General features: G+C 35.6%; 1 protein-coding gene across 2 annotated transcripts in view; it reads right to left on the bottom strand.

Annotated features, from left to right (window-relative positions):
* Pax (Paxillin) overlaps positions 1-12,594 on the bottom strand; it is a 155,475-nt gene that overhangs the window by 101,952 nt on the left and 40,929 nt on the right. The window contains exon 1 of one of the 2 annotated variants that reach the window (XM_067765821.1): positions 1,039-1,255. The exons of the other annotated variant lie outside the window; for it this stretch is intronic. Coding sequence (XP_067621922.1) covers positions 1,039-1,123 — 85 coding nt within the window. The 5' untranslated portion in view covers positions 1,124-1,255. Of the gene's footprint in view, positions 1-1,038; positions 1,256-12,594 lie in introns of those variants that run through there. 2 annotated transcript variants of the gene reach the window in all.

Genomic DNA, 12,594 nt, shown 5'->3' with positions numbered 1-12,594 from the left:
CATGTTAGGGGAATGAAAGGTGATGCTCCGGCTTAGAAAGTATTTTTATCGGAACCCGCCTAGGGAAGCACGGGAAGAGGGTGGCCTGTACTCTTCTGGATGGACCAGATGAAAAACGTTCTAAATTTTCTTGGTGTTAGCAATTGTGGCCAGTTAGCACAGCGAAAAAGCGACTGGCGCGCCTTGTTGGACGGCCATAACCGTTTAAACGGTTAAGCGTCAATTAAGTAAATAAGAAAGTATCCACACTGCATGAAGTTTTATAAGAAACATTATCCCCACAATAGGGTCACTTTCTCATGAAACCTCCCAGGGTTAAACTCTGGTCAGCTTTAACCTGCAGTTCAAACTCGCACTGAAAAACCGGGCCTTAATGAAAAACCCTCGTTAGCACCTTTTTTTACCAGGAACTGCAACTAATTATTATTGGTCAAAATTTGAACTAAAACCCCATACTTAAAGGATACTTCTAGCCCCGTAAGAAGAATACCTATAAGTAAAATACGTTGTATCTGCTTTATGAACTAAGTTATTTTGTCACGAAAACTTTTTTTTATTAATAAATGTTCAGTACAAATAAATATGATAACTGGGCAGTTCGCAATAGTGTCGCATTCATGTAAAATTTTTAGAATCGAGTTGTTTCCATGGTTTCCAATATAAAACTGAATGAAAGCATAGCAAATTCGGCGAATAGAAGAACTTGTGAATTGCCTAACTCTCTCTAGGAATGAATTTCTAGTCTTTGCATCCATATTTTGGTCATTATTTCTCTTATATGAGCCAATAGAGCAAAATGGATATTTTCGTTGTATTCAGGGTACAATAACCTATCGTCGCAAGCAAAGTTCTTATTAAATCAATATTATTATTGCTGATTGAAAAAGTTTAACATGAAAAAAATATTAAGTATGTGGGTGTTAATTTGTTATACAAACTTTACTTATAACATAGCAGTATCTGGTAAGAGTAACTAAAATATGTATATTTGTTCACTTCGTTTAAAAAATAAATTATAAGGAATTAGGTGTTACTTACATCCGGGCTGAATTCCCTTGGCTCGTATAGTTCGGTAAGGCTGTCTTGCACCTGGATCAAACTTTCCATACATAGTTCTATCCATTTTGGATATCTTTTTGTTGCACACGCAATTTCTTTAATTATTATTGTTTTTTTCTTTATTAGTTTTCAAATCACTAGATTTTACTAAATTTTTTATGCATTTAATCTATTACCATTTTAGTTTGAATGTTCATTACACTGCTAATAAAAGTTGCTTTTGGTACAAATAATAAATTCAGGGCAATGATAAGACACCAGATAAGCACAAAAACAAAGCACCGACTTGGCGTGCGTAACAAGTAGTGGCGCTTCGCTAACACCCGGCTTTATTTTGTATTCGATTCGTCGTTGACATTCGGCAGATCAAAGACTTCTCTCATCTGTTATACGCGCCTACATCTCTGCTACGATCTCACGAGTTGTTAGATCTTTGTTTTTCATACAAATGTTTCTTTTTTTGTGCATACATCATACACACATACATGTACGCTTACTAACTTAACGAACAATCATGAAACGTTTTAAGGTGGACCAAAAAAAAAATATTTTTATTTTTTATTACAGATCATTTGGTATTTTCGATATCTAAGATAAATTGTGGTTTCGACTCACACCTCTTTTATACCCCACGTTAGTGACAACATTCCTAACATGAAGATCGCTTACTAGTGCCACTAAGTAAATTCTGGCCTTACTGATGTACATATATCGTCACGAAGTTTCGCTACGGCGGCAAAAGTTGTATTCCACAAAATTTTATAAGGGAAAACCAAAATTTTACGAAAATTACAATTACACACAATGTTTCAAAATGTATACAGAACAGTTGGTTGGATGGTTGGGTATTGGCACTATGGAAAACGTTTACAAAATTTTTATCTATATGTATAAAAACGGATGTATGATTTGCATGCAGCTTATGGACTCCGAAACAACTCCGCCGATTTTATTCAAATTTGCAGGATATCCTCACAGCAGCCCGGAGTGTTCCGGTGAAGTTTCTTTCCTGGAAGTGGACCAGGGACCTACCCACTCAAAATAATTATATTCAAGGTTCGATTTGCCTGAAATTTGGTATATATGTAGGTTAATATTTACGATATTCTTTTCCGGGAGTAAACCAGGGACCGATCTATTCGAACAAATTCTATTCATGGTTTGATTTGTCTGAAATTTGGTATATACATAGGAAGCCCTTTGTCTAGATTAGTATTTACGACACTTTTTTCGAGAAACGGACCGAGGACCAACTGGGACTGGGTTTGGAGCGGGACTGTGACTGGGAATGGATCTAGTAGCGGGACTAGGACTCGGACTTGGACTTGGGCTGGAATTGTAACTGGGACTGGGAATAAGGGATGGAGAACAATAATAAGAACTAGAGAGAAGAGAAGAGATGGAAGGAGAAAGAGAGTGAGACTGAGAAAGAGATAGAGTTAGACGAAGATAGAGAGATAGGGATGGATGGAGCGGAAGAGATGTGAGGGAAAAGTTGGAAAGGGAGGAAGAGATGGAAAGAAAGGCAGAGGGAGGAGTGAATAACATAATAGGGATATGGCTAGTTATCGATAAAACTGCATACTCAAAATGAATAAACAGTTTGCAAAAAAAGTTTTATAAACCCTGACAGGCCGATTTTCCTCTCGTATAGGCGAAATCTTGTTCCAGGCTTTCATTCACATACCCAACAAACATGGAAAAAATATTTCTCCAACCTTTAGGAAAATTATAGTTCTTAAGTTGATATCTTAAGTTGAAACCTTTGAGAAATTTATGCTTTTCAAGTTGATCTCCAACGTCAGGCGAGGTACCCAGATCGCAAAAAACGCTCAAGAATTTTTTTTATTTTCGACTTGTAAGCCAAAGTTGAAGGTTTTTGTATTATTTTAGTGGAGAGTGCCCTTATTTGCTCTTAATGTATGAAAAGATTTTTATAAGGCAATTTGTTATTTTTAATTTATTTAATAATTTGGCATTCAGAGTGGGATTCAAACCCGCACTTCTGAAATTTTTTTATTTGAAAATACATAGGTATATGGTTTTTAAAAAATTTCTTTCAAGATGCAAGCTGCAAGAACCAATATAGCCTGCAAGACTTTCTTGTGCATGTCTTGAGCGCTTCTTCAGAAAAAATAAATAAATACAAGGCGCGATATACCTCCGAAAATAGGCCAAGCTTCTCTTCCAATTTGCTCCGGGCTCCTTTGATTTTTCGTACAAATTGGCAAGTAGGTACCGTACTTGTTTTAAGAAGACTCCGAACGGCATCTTCAGGGTAAATGAGTTTTCAATCAGAAAGTTTTCATTGCCAAATCACTGCAGAGGGGAGATCCCGCTTCGAAACACTTTTTTCTTATTAAATAAACTATTTCTAAATTTTTGATGGGACTTGAACCCAGGATCTTTAGAATGGTAGGCGGATCGCGGATATATTAATTCCGAAAATATTGTACAATACGTCTCAGGCGTAAAGATTTTGGCTCATCCTAATATAAATGTATATATGTGGTTTATATGTGCGTGCAAAGATATTAGGTGAGAAAAAAGTTTTACAATTTTGATTTAAAGTTAACAAATGAAAACATTTAATCATCCAACCGAATTGAACAGCGACGACACTTGTCCACAAACAACCATAAATATTGCAACGAAACGCGAGAGTGCTTAAAGTGCGCCAGAGAGTATTTACCTACTCCGAGTAGCCAGAAAGGCAAGTTGCCAAACAACTCGAGACAATATATGCAGTTGCGTGTCGAATAAAAGTCTTAATCTCATGGTTCTGAGGCGACAATATTGGAAGCGGGCAGTTTGCCAAGCAGCTAAGTTAGCTGGTCACAGTAGAAGCGCCCAATACAAGAAAATATAAAAACAATCCTTGTCTACGTTTATAAATATTTATATTACATGCACACACATACTGCATAAACAAAAACAAAAAAAAAAGAAAACAGTGTTTACGAAGTCTACCTAGAAAAACGAAAAATATAACTCAATGAAGAATGTTAAATGATGTGGCCGTATTACTAGGTTGGTCCCAATTACACGGCTATTTCCACTTTAGAACTAGTTGGCTTATTGGCAATATTTCGATAGTTCTGACAGTTAAGATCTAGTTCTTTTGGTGATTCTATTTCGTTGTTTTCGAACCGGACTGGAATTCTATATATTGGTTCTAGTACGATTTTAACCCCTTTTTCGATACTTCCGAACCAGTGGTGAAGTTTTTTTTGTAGGTCATTTATCAAATACATGTTAAACATGAAATCCGATTCTGTAAATTTTTGAACTAGTCTAAGTTTAATGAAACTAGTACTTATTTAGTTTTTTGATCACTAGTTACTGACTTCCCTTCAGGGTACACTCAATTCTGTCTCGTTCATGAACGCGTGTTCATACATTTATTCAGCTAAGGCCTCAATTTGGTTGGCCCCGAACTTGGAGCAAGCATCTCGCTCTTCATATACATAAACGTGTAAACTATCTACGAGTTTTTGTGCTGGGCGTGGAAGACAGACCAAAAAAAAAATCTTAAGGAAACATTTTTTAAATATTTGCACTTGGAATGTCGGAACAATTTAAGAGATGCAGCTTTAGCGATGGACGGATTAAGCAATGGAAGCAAACGGTCGGGCTTTGTAAAACTTAGAGAGGTAGATCATAAAGAAACGAAGCCACTATATTGAATTTGTGGTGGTAAAGAGATTTTGCTCGCAAATATTGTCGTTGACAAACTAATCCCAGTCTATCATAAGGACTCATTTTATAATAAACTAGCAATACCCGGCGTGCTTTGCTACGCCAAAGAAAAACATCTGAATTAGATTTTATCATTTAAGGAAATTTTTATTTATCTTAATGCTAACGGATAAACAATATTTTTGGTTTTTTCATTAGGTGTGTAAATAAATAAATTTTTTGGTGATCCGACTCGTGAACAGGCGACGTATAATTGGCCATGTGAAAAACACGAATTTATCAAATCCAAGCCAGCGATAGTTAGTGATTGCCCTTGTGCTTTATTTTTGTTCCAGTCGAAGATTTCGTTGGGCTTCCGGTTCATCGTCTCTGGAGGTAGAAACTCTCACACGATTTTGCTCAAGTCGAGATACCCTTTGCTCCAGTGTTTCATCTTCTCTGGAGATTGAAGCTCGTATACGACTTTGTTCAACTCGAAGATTTCGTTGGGCTTCCGTTTCATCGCCTCTGGAGGTAGAAGGGCTCACACGATTTTGCTAAAGTCGAGATTCCCTTTGCTCCAGTGTTTCAGCGTCTCTGGAGGTTGAAGCTCGTATACGACTTTTTTCAACTCGAAGATTTCGTTGGGCTTCCGTTTCATCGTCTCTGGAGATTGAAGCTCGTATACGATTTTGTTCAAGTCGAAGATATCGTTGGGCTTCCATTTCATCTGTACTCCATCAAGTGTCTTGTTTTGGGCGTTTTTCTTCCAAGAGATGCTTTCTTTGGTGGCACCTTTGCTTTTTTTTTATAAATTTATGTCAATAATAATAGCCGTGTTTTTTAACACGCGCGTATACGTTTCGTTTGCGCGTGTAAAAAACGCCTATCCTCGCTTAGATAATGCTTAGGAGACCCATCTAGCGGCTGTGGTTAAACAACTAGCTACAGCAACAGGGTGTACCGAAAAGCGGAGACGCAACGCTCTGATGGCCATAGGGTATAACATATCGCTGAATCAGTTGCAATGAATTGTGGACACACATAGAATACATAGAATTAGTGTAGAGGGTGAAACAAAGACACATATTTCAGTTACATCTGAGTATAATGCGTATTGAAATTTAGTAGGACAAAATTTATGCGCAGCAATTTCAGAGGTGTATTTATAGTTTGTCGCTTAGCAGTCAATATAAAGTTTAAGCGTAAACGGATATACGCGTGTTAAAAAACACGGCTAATATTTCGTATTCGTATTCACTACCGTTTGTGCAGCGTCTTAATTTGTTATGAGATAATGTATTAGTTGTGCGACTTTATATACTCTCCGCAGGTACTTATCATACGAATGTATGTATATGTATTTAGGAAAATCCCAAGGGTAAGATCATTATTTAGGTAAATGTTATTTTGTAAATACCTAAAACCTTCAAATAAAGGCTAATAGTATATTAGTGGAAGCAATTTCCAGCTTCAAAATTTAAACTTTCAAACCCTTTGTTACTCCGGTAAAAAACTTTTTTCTGTGTAGGTATTCTATTCATGAATGTTGTGAAATGATATTTGTATAGGAATATAGGGGAAGCAAATTATGCACTCTGGAGTAAACACTACAGGCATGGGTATATGTGCGAAAACAATAGTTAGTATACATTTGTTAGGACTTCTATTGTATTAAAATTGTGCTATATTTTAATTAAGACAAAATGCTACTAATTTACAAAACTCAACTAAATCGCATTACGAATATTATATTTTAGAATAAACCGGTTTTTGGTTCACTTCCTAGAAGAAAAATTATTGTTTAGAATAGGTCGGTCCCGGGTCCAGTTCCCGGAAGAAAAATTATTGTTATTTTCATCCAGGCATAACGCTACGTACATATCAAATTTCAAGCAAATCGAGCCATATATACGATAGTTTAGAGTAAATCGGTCCCTGATCCACTTCCCGGAAAAAAATTATCTGACATTTTATTCTACATATAACGCTACCTACATACCAAATTTCAGGCAAATCGAGGCATATATACGATAGTTTATAATAAATCGGTCCCTGGTCCACTTCCCGGAAGACAATTATCCGACATTTTATTCTATATATAACGCTACCCACATACCAAATTTCAGAAAATCGAGCCATATATACGATAGTTTAGAATAAATCGGTCCCCGGTAGAATTCTCAATATTTTTTTGAATGCTTCGGTTCTCGATTTTCATCGCTGGGAACATTTTTGAATTTTTTTCTTTATAATTAGTATGCAAAGGCGTTTGGTGTATCCGCACTCTATTTTTTTTTTTTATTTAAATAACAAAAATTACCGAGAAGATGCTGAAATGATACAGAAATAGACAATTCCAAAGAAGTTTCGAAATGATCCTGAAAACAGTATTGAAATATTCCTGGGATGACCCTGAAATTATCCCGAAAATATTTCCGAAATGGTCCGGGAATAGTGCTGAATTGATCAGGAAATAGTCTTGGGATGATTGGAAAAATTATGCATGAACCATGCCTGGATTCCCCCAAACCGTGACCAGACACAGGTCTACTACCATACTATCTATACTGTGGCTATTGGTTACACACAATGAGGTCTCTTAAACTAGTTTAACCCGCGATATTAAAAAAAGACAAGTACAATACCTTTAATTAACCCGTTTGACCACATATCCATGGAGAACATCGCTAATGGGATGAGACATCGCTGCCTATTTAAAAGCCAGAAACTGTATATTTCTATTTCGTTTAATGTATACGAAGACTCCAAATTATCTTTATGAAAAACTTATCTTTCCACAATCGGAGCGCTGTCTTAACCTCATGTTGCGATATTTTAACCTTAAGAACTCTACTAGAATGTTTTTCATCAATGCTGTTAGAATTTGGAATTCAATACCTGCAGGCATAATAAGCAAATTGAACGGAAGTAACTTCAAGGATGTCCTATATAAATACTTTTTCACAAATTGAACCATTTACATAATATACTTTGTACTTATTTTTTGTAACGTGTTTTAATATACTTATTGATTGATTTAATTTAATTTATCGTTAATTTATCGTCAACTATCTTCAACTATTTTCTGGATCTGAGTGTTGTTTTTCTGTTGTGCAAAAAGAGATGTAAATCTTACTGTACTAATATTTTAGAAATAAAATTGAATTGAATTAAATCAGCAACAAATATTGTGCAGTTAAGTACACTCTTGTTTTTTTATTGGGCTGGAAAAGTTAGGCTAGCTTAAGAAACCTCCCCCAATGACAACATGACAACTATGTACATATATGTTATAGTTGTCTGTCTCTTTCATATCATAGGACAGGGACTGGAATGAGTATATTTTATTTGTGATAGATGTGTGATACATCACGTACCAGTCCCCATTCGTTCTAGTTCACAGTTCAATTGCTACATATACACAGAGGTTTCCCTCCAAATGAAAGATTAATGAGCAGGTGCAAACAAAAATTGTATCTTCCAAAAAGTTGGCCCACATTCATAAATAATCAAGACTTGCAACACTCACAATATCTGTGCAAAAAAATGCAGAAAATTTCTCACAACGCGAATTGCAGCTTTACATCAGCAATTCCAATAGCATGGTCATATTTCTTTGCCATTGACATAAACAATGCGTGAGAACTGTAAATAATTTTCTGCAATCCCCCCACCCTATACTGCTGTCAAACCACCTCCTCAGCTAATCTCGTTCAAGAATTTCCTCAGTTGTTTATATTTATGCGTGAATGTGATGTATGCATTGAGAGACATTTGAGCTTAGGGCCAATGGATAGAGGTATGTATTTACAAAAAAAAGTTTAGTTTTATGAATTTTTCTACGTCATACATCTGGTCAAGTTCCAGAAAAATTATGTAAAATGGATGAAAAACGCCTTTGATGTATCCAGTTTTCAGAAATCTCTATTTTTAAAACAATCAGGCTCGTCACGATTGTCCAGAACCTTTTCGAGCCATTCGAAACCGATGGAGATTTAAGAAAATGTGAATTCATATTGTGTGATTTTTTCAACAAAAATACGAATGATATTGATATCAATTTTCTTAGCAAAAGTGCTCTCGAAAGACTTCTTATTGATTTCATTTGACTTTAATGGCGCAATATGCCAACTTTATACAGCAATTTTCGAGAACCCAAAAACTCGATGAACTTTAAAATACAAATTTCCTGATGCTTTAGAATTGTTTGCAACTAAATTTATCTTTAATTTGTTGTCTATATCTCAGGATTTTGTGAATCTTTTAAACTCGTTACGAATCGTTCAAAGTCGTAACTAAAAATTCATCAAACAGTAAAATTAAGTGACGCTAGATTTGCCCATTTAAATGTATTAAATGGTTTAATAGAAACACTGGTCTTTTAAATAAAAAATGAAATATATGTTTTTTGAAGCTTCAAGAAAATCTACAAAATTATAATTTTTAATAAGTTAAAAAAAAATAAAAATACAAGGGTGATATACCTTCGAAGGGATGTAGGCAGAGCTTCTCTCCCAACTTGCGCCGTGCTCCATTTATCTTTACCTACAAGTTGGCGGAACAGAACCTACAAGCAGATGAATTGTCACTGAGAAGCGTTTCATGGCTGAAATACACTCGGAGTGTTTGCAAAACCTCTACCGAGGGGCGACCTCGCTCAGAGGAAAAGTGCGTTTTTACCTGGGGATAGCAATCTATCAGATAGCTTCATTTGACGTTTTCATTTTCACCAACAAAGGTTGACCAGCCCCCCGATTAAATCGATAATTGTGAATAGACGAAAACTGGTCAAATAGCTGACTTTTGTTTACACTTTTTCCTTGGATTTAACTGAGATACGAAGCTTCAGTTAGCATGGAGAAAACGAAAATTTCGATAAGTTATAGATAAGTGACGCTTTTGTGTTTTAAAACATGAAACAGATCTAATATAAAGTAAATAAAATGGTCTTCGATCGTGGATTGTAAAACACAACACCTGGCCAGTACGGGTACAATCAGTAACATATAAATCTTATTTTTCGTTCAGACAAAGACAAAAATGTATATAAAAATATGGTGCAAATTTTGAAAGTATAAAATTTGTACTATAGTTTTTGAAAGCAGTGTTTATGCGAATTTGAGCGGGAAGTTGATGGGAAAATAAAATTGACTCAGATTAAATACGCATTGATTGTTTACAAATATACTAAATAAAAATATTTTTGAACGTCCTCAACACTAAATTTGTGAGTCAATTTATATTCATAGAGATTGTTCTGTTATTTTCTAGAAACGTTTTAAATGTGAAATATGATTATGTAGTATTAGGATAGACTAATTATAATTGCGGTACATTTAGGTGAAACAAGAATTTATGAGTTATTCGTCAGCGTTTTATCTGGTGGAAAAATAAAAGAAATAAAAAAGTATTTGAACCAGTGAACATACCAAAGTGACGTGAAAAGCTTTCAAATAAGGGCTGCATTTATTTTATGAAAAACATTGGGTTTGTTTTAAGGAGTTTTGAGATTGTTTATTTACTTTTTTATGAAACTGGTAGAATGGAATGATGATTAAGTGAAAGTTCCCATTAAGAGCTGATTTCGCCAAAAATTTAACTGGAGGATGGCAGGCTGATACTTTTGTTTAGATCGCGACAAGCATTTTTTTTTACCACAATATTAGCAATTTTGTACATAAAACTTAATACACATTTTGAATAATTTAAAAATTTATTATTCTTGGAATCTTCCATCTTGATTAATCAAAACTAAAAATTAATAGATCGATTGACGAACGTAAGATATCATCCATTAAAAAATAAATAAATTATAGCCCAGTCCTGCAAAATTTTAAAAAAGAGATACGGGAATTTGTTTCTTTAGCGCAAAGCATATGACCACTTTTAAGGCCATAAAGTCCTATTACCCACTAACAAAAAAATCTGAATTCTTAGTCCGGGTAAATACCGGCATTTTAGCTTTAAAGTATTTCATGCGATGTAGTCAACTCAAGTGAAACTGTACTAAGTACTATTTGTTGAATGCAATTTAATTTTTTTTACCTGCTCTTCACTCTTTCACTCTCGACAAATAAATCGACTGTCTGTCAATCTTTCGACGAATGCGTATGTATGTATGTTAGGCCGGGTCGATTTGTGGGGAGGCAAAAAAATCGCCCATTGCTCTGTGAAAACCATATTCTAGGGATAAAAAAAAGAAACTTTTCCGAAGGAACCATACCTCTAAAACGAATTCTGATGTCACCCCCCCCCCCCCCCCCCCCCTTTGGGTAGTAGGTCAAATTTTGAAAAATCCCACTTTGAAATGCCTATGTTTTTTCTTTTTGGAGTTTATATTTCTCTTTAGAAATTTATTTGGTCAGAACATATGTAAATGAAAAATTAATTTAACTTAGTAATAAAAAAGAAAGGAAAAACAATTTTTTGAAATTAGCGTTTTTACAACCCCCTTTTAAAACCAAGGCATCACTGTGACGCATTTGCATGTCGTAAACATAGTTGTGTGGGTTTTTTATTCAACCGTTTTAAAAAATGAAGGTATCACTGTGACACAATTGCAGATCGTAAAATTGCTTGTGTTGTTTTTTTTAAGCCACCACAAGACACAGCAGGTAGAATTGAAATTGCCCCTACCCAAAAGTTCGACCCAAAGGGGGGGACATCAGAATTCGTTTTAGAGGTTTGGTTCCTCCGGCAAAGTTTCTTATTTTGATCCCTAGAATACGATTTTCACAGAGCAATGAGAGATTTTTAAATCGACCCGCCCTAAAGTATGTATATGTTTTCTGGCAACATAAGGCGGATATACAAGTGGTTTGATATTTCGGCGAGCGTAATGATCGTTCGGCGGCCACCGTGGTGTGATGGTAGCGTGCTCCGCCTATCACACCGTATGCCCTGGGTTCAACTCCCGGGCAAAGCAACATCAAAATTTTAGAAATACGGTTTTTCAATTAGAAGAAAATTTTTCTAAGCGGGGTCGCCCCTCGGCAGTGACTGGCAAGCGCTCCGAGTGTATTTCTGCCATGAAAAGCTCTCAGTGAAAACTCATCTGCCTTGCAGATGCCGTTCGGAGTCGGCATAAAACATGTAGGTCCCGTCCGGCCAATTTGTAGGGAAAGTCAAGAGGAGCACGACGCAAATTGGAAGAGAAGCTCGGCCTTAGATCTCTTCGGAAGTTATCGCGCCTTACATAATGATCGTTCAAATGTGGGAGCATATTTTTAGCACTCCACAGCTAAATGAAGAAATGTTGCATAGACCTACCAAAACGCACATGTACTTATCTTTTATGTGTATCTATGCAGTTATTTATATTTACAAACAATTGAAGAAAAGAAACATTTTTTTAAACCAACACAGTAAATGCTGTTCCATGTGAAAATGACAGAAAGTGGTTGAGTATGCCCAATAAACATTTGAGCTTAAACTCAATTTGAGATGCATTTGCGACTCGTATAGATATCAAATGTTAGTTCTCAAATTTACCTCCAATACCTTGCTTATTTTCCCTTATTTCCCCCATTCATATATTAAATTTTCTCTAACCCTTCTCAAAAATAGGAGGAATGAACTGGAATCGGATTGGTTATCAAGCTAATAATTTTCATATATTGGTGTTACTACGCTCAACAGGCTTATAAAACAAAGCGGCTAGACAATAATCTGGAAACATCCATACATATATGGAGCATTCCACGGTTGGTACGGGAAAAATCGTGCACTAATATTGTGTGCGTTCTTCAAGATCTCGATACCAACGGGATGCTACCCCACCATATTTCAGGCAGAAATTCATGCAATAGAAATCTGTGGTAGAGAATATCTGCGGAGAGGCTCAACATCGAAGAG

Source organism: Eurosta solidaginis, chromosome 2 (genome assembly GCF_040869045.1).
Source record: "Eurosta solidaginis isolate ZX-2024a chromosome 2, ASM4086904v1, whole genome shotgun sequence".
Taxonomy (NCBI): domain Eukaryota; kingdom Metazoa; phylum Arthropoda; class Insecta; order Diptera; family Tephritidae; genus Eurosta; species Eurosta solidaginis.
The sequence above is the reverse complement of the archived record's forward strand: the minus strand, read 5'-3'. Positions and strand labels throughout refer to the sequence as shown.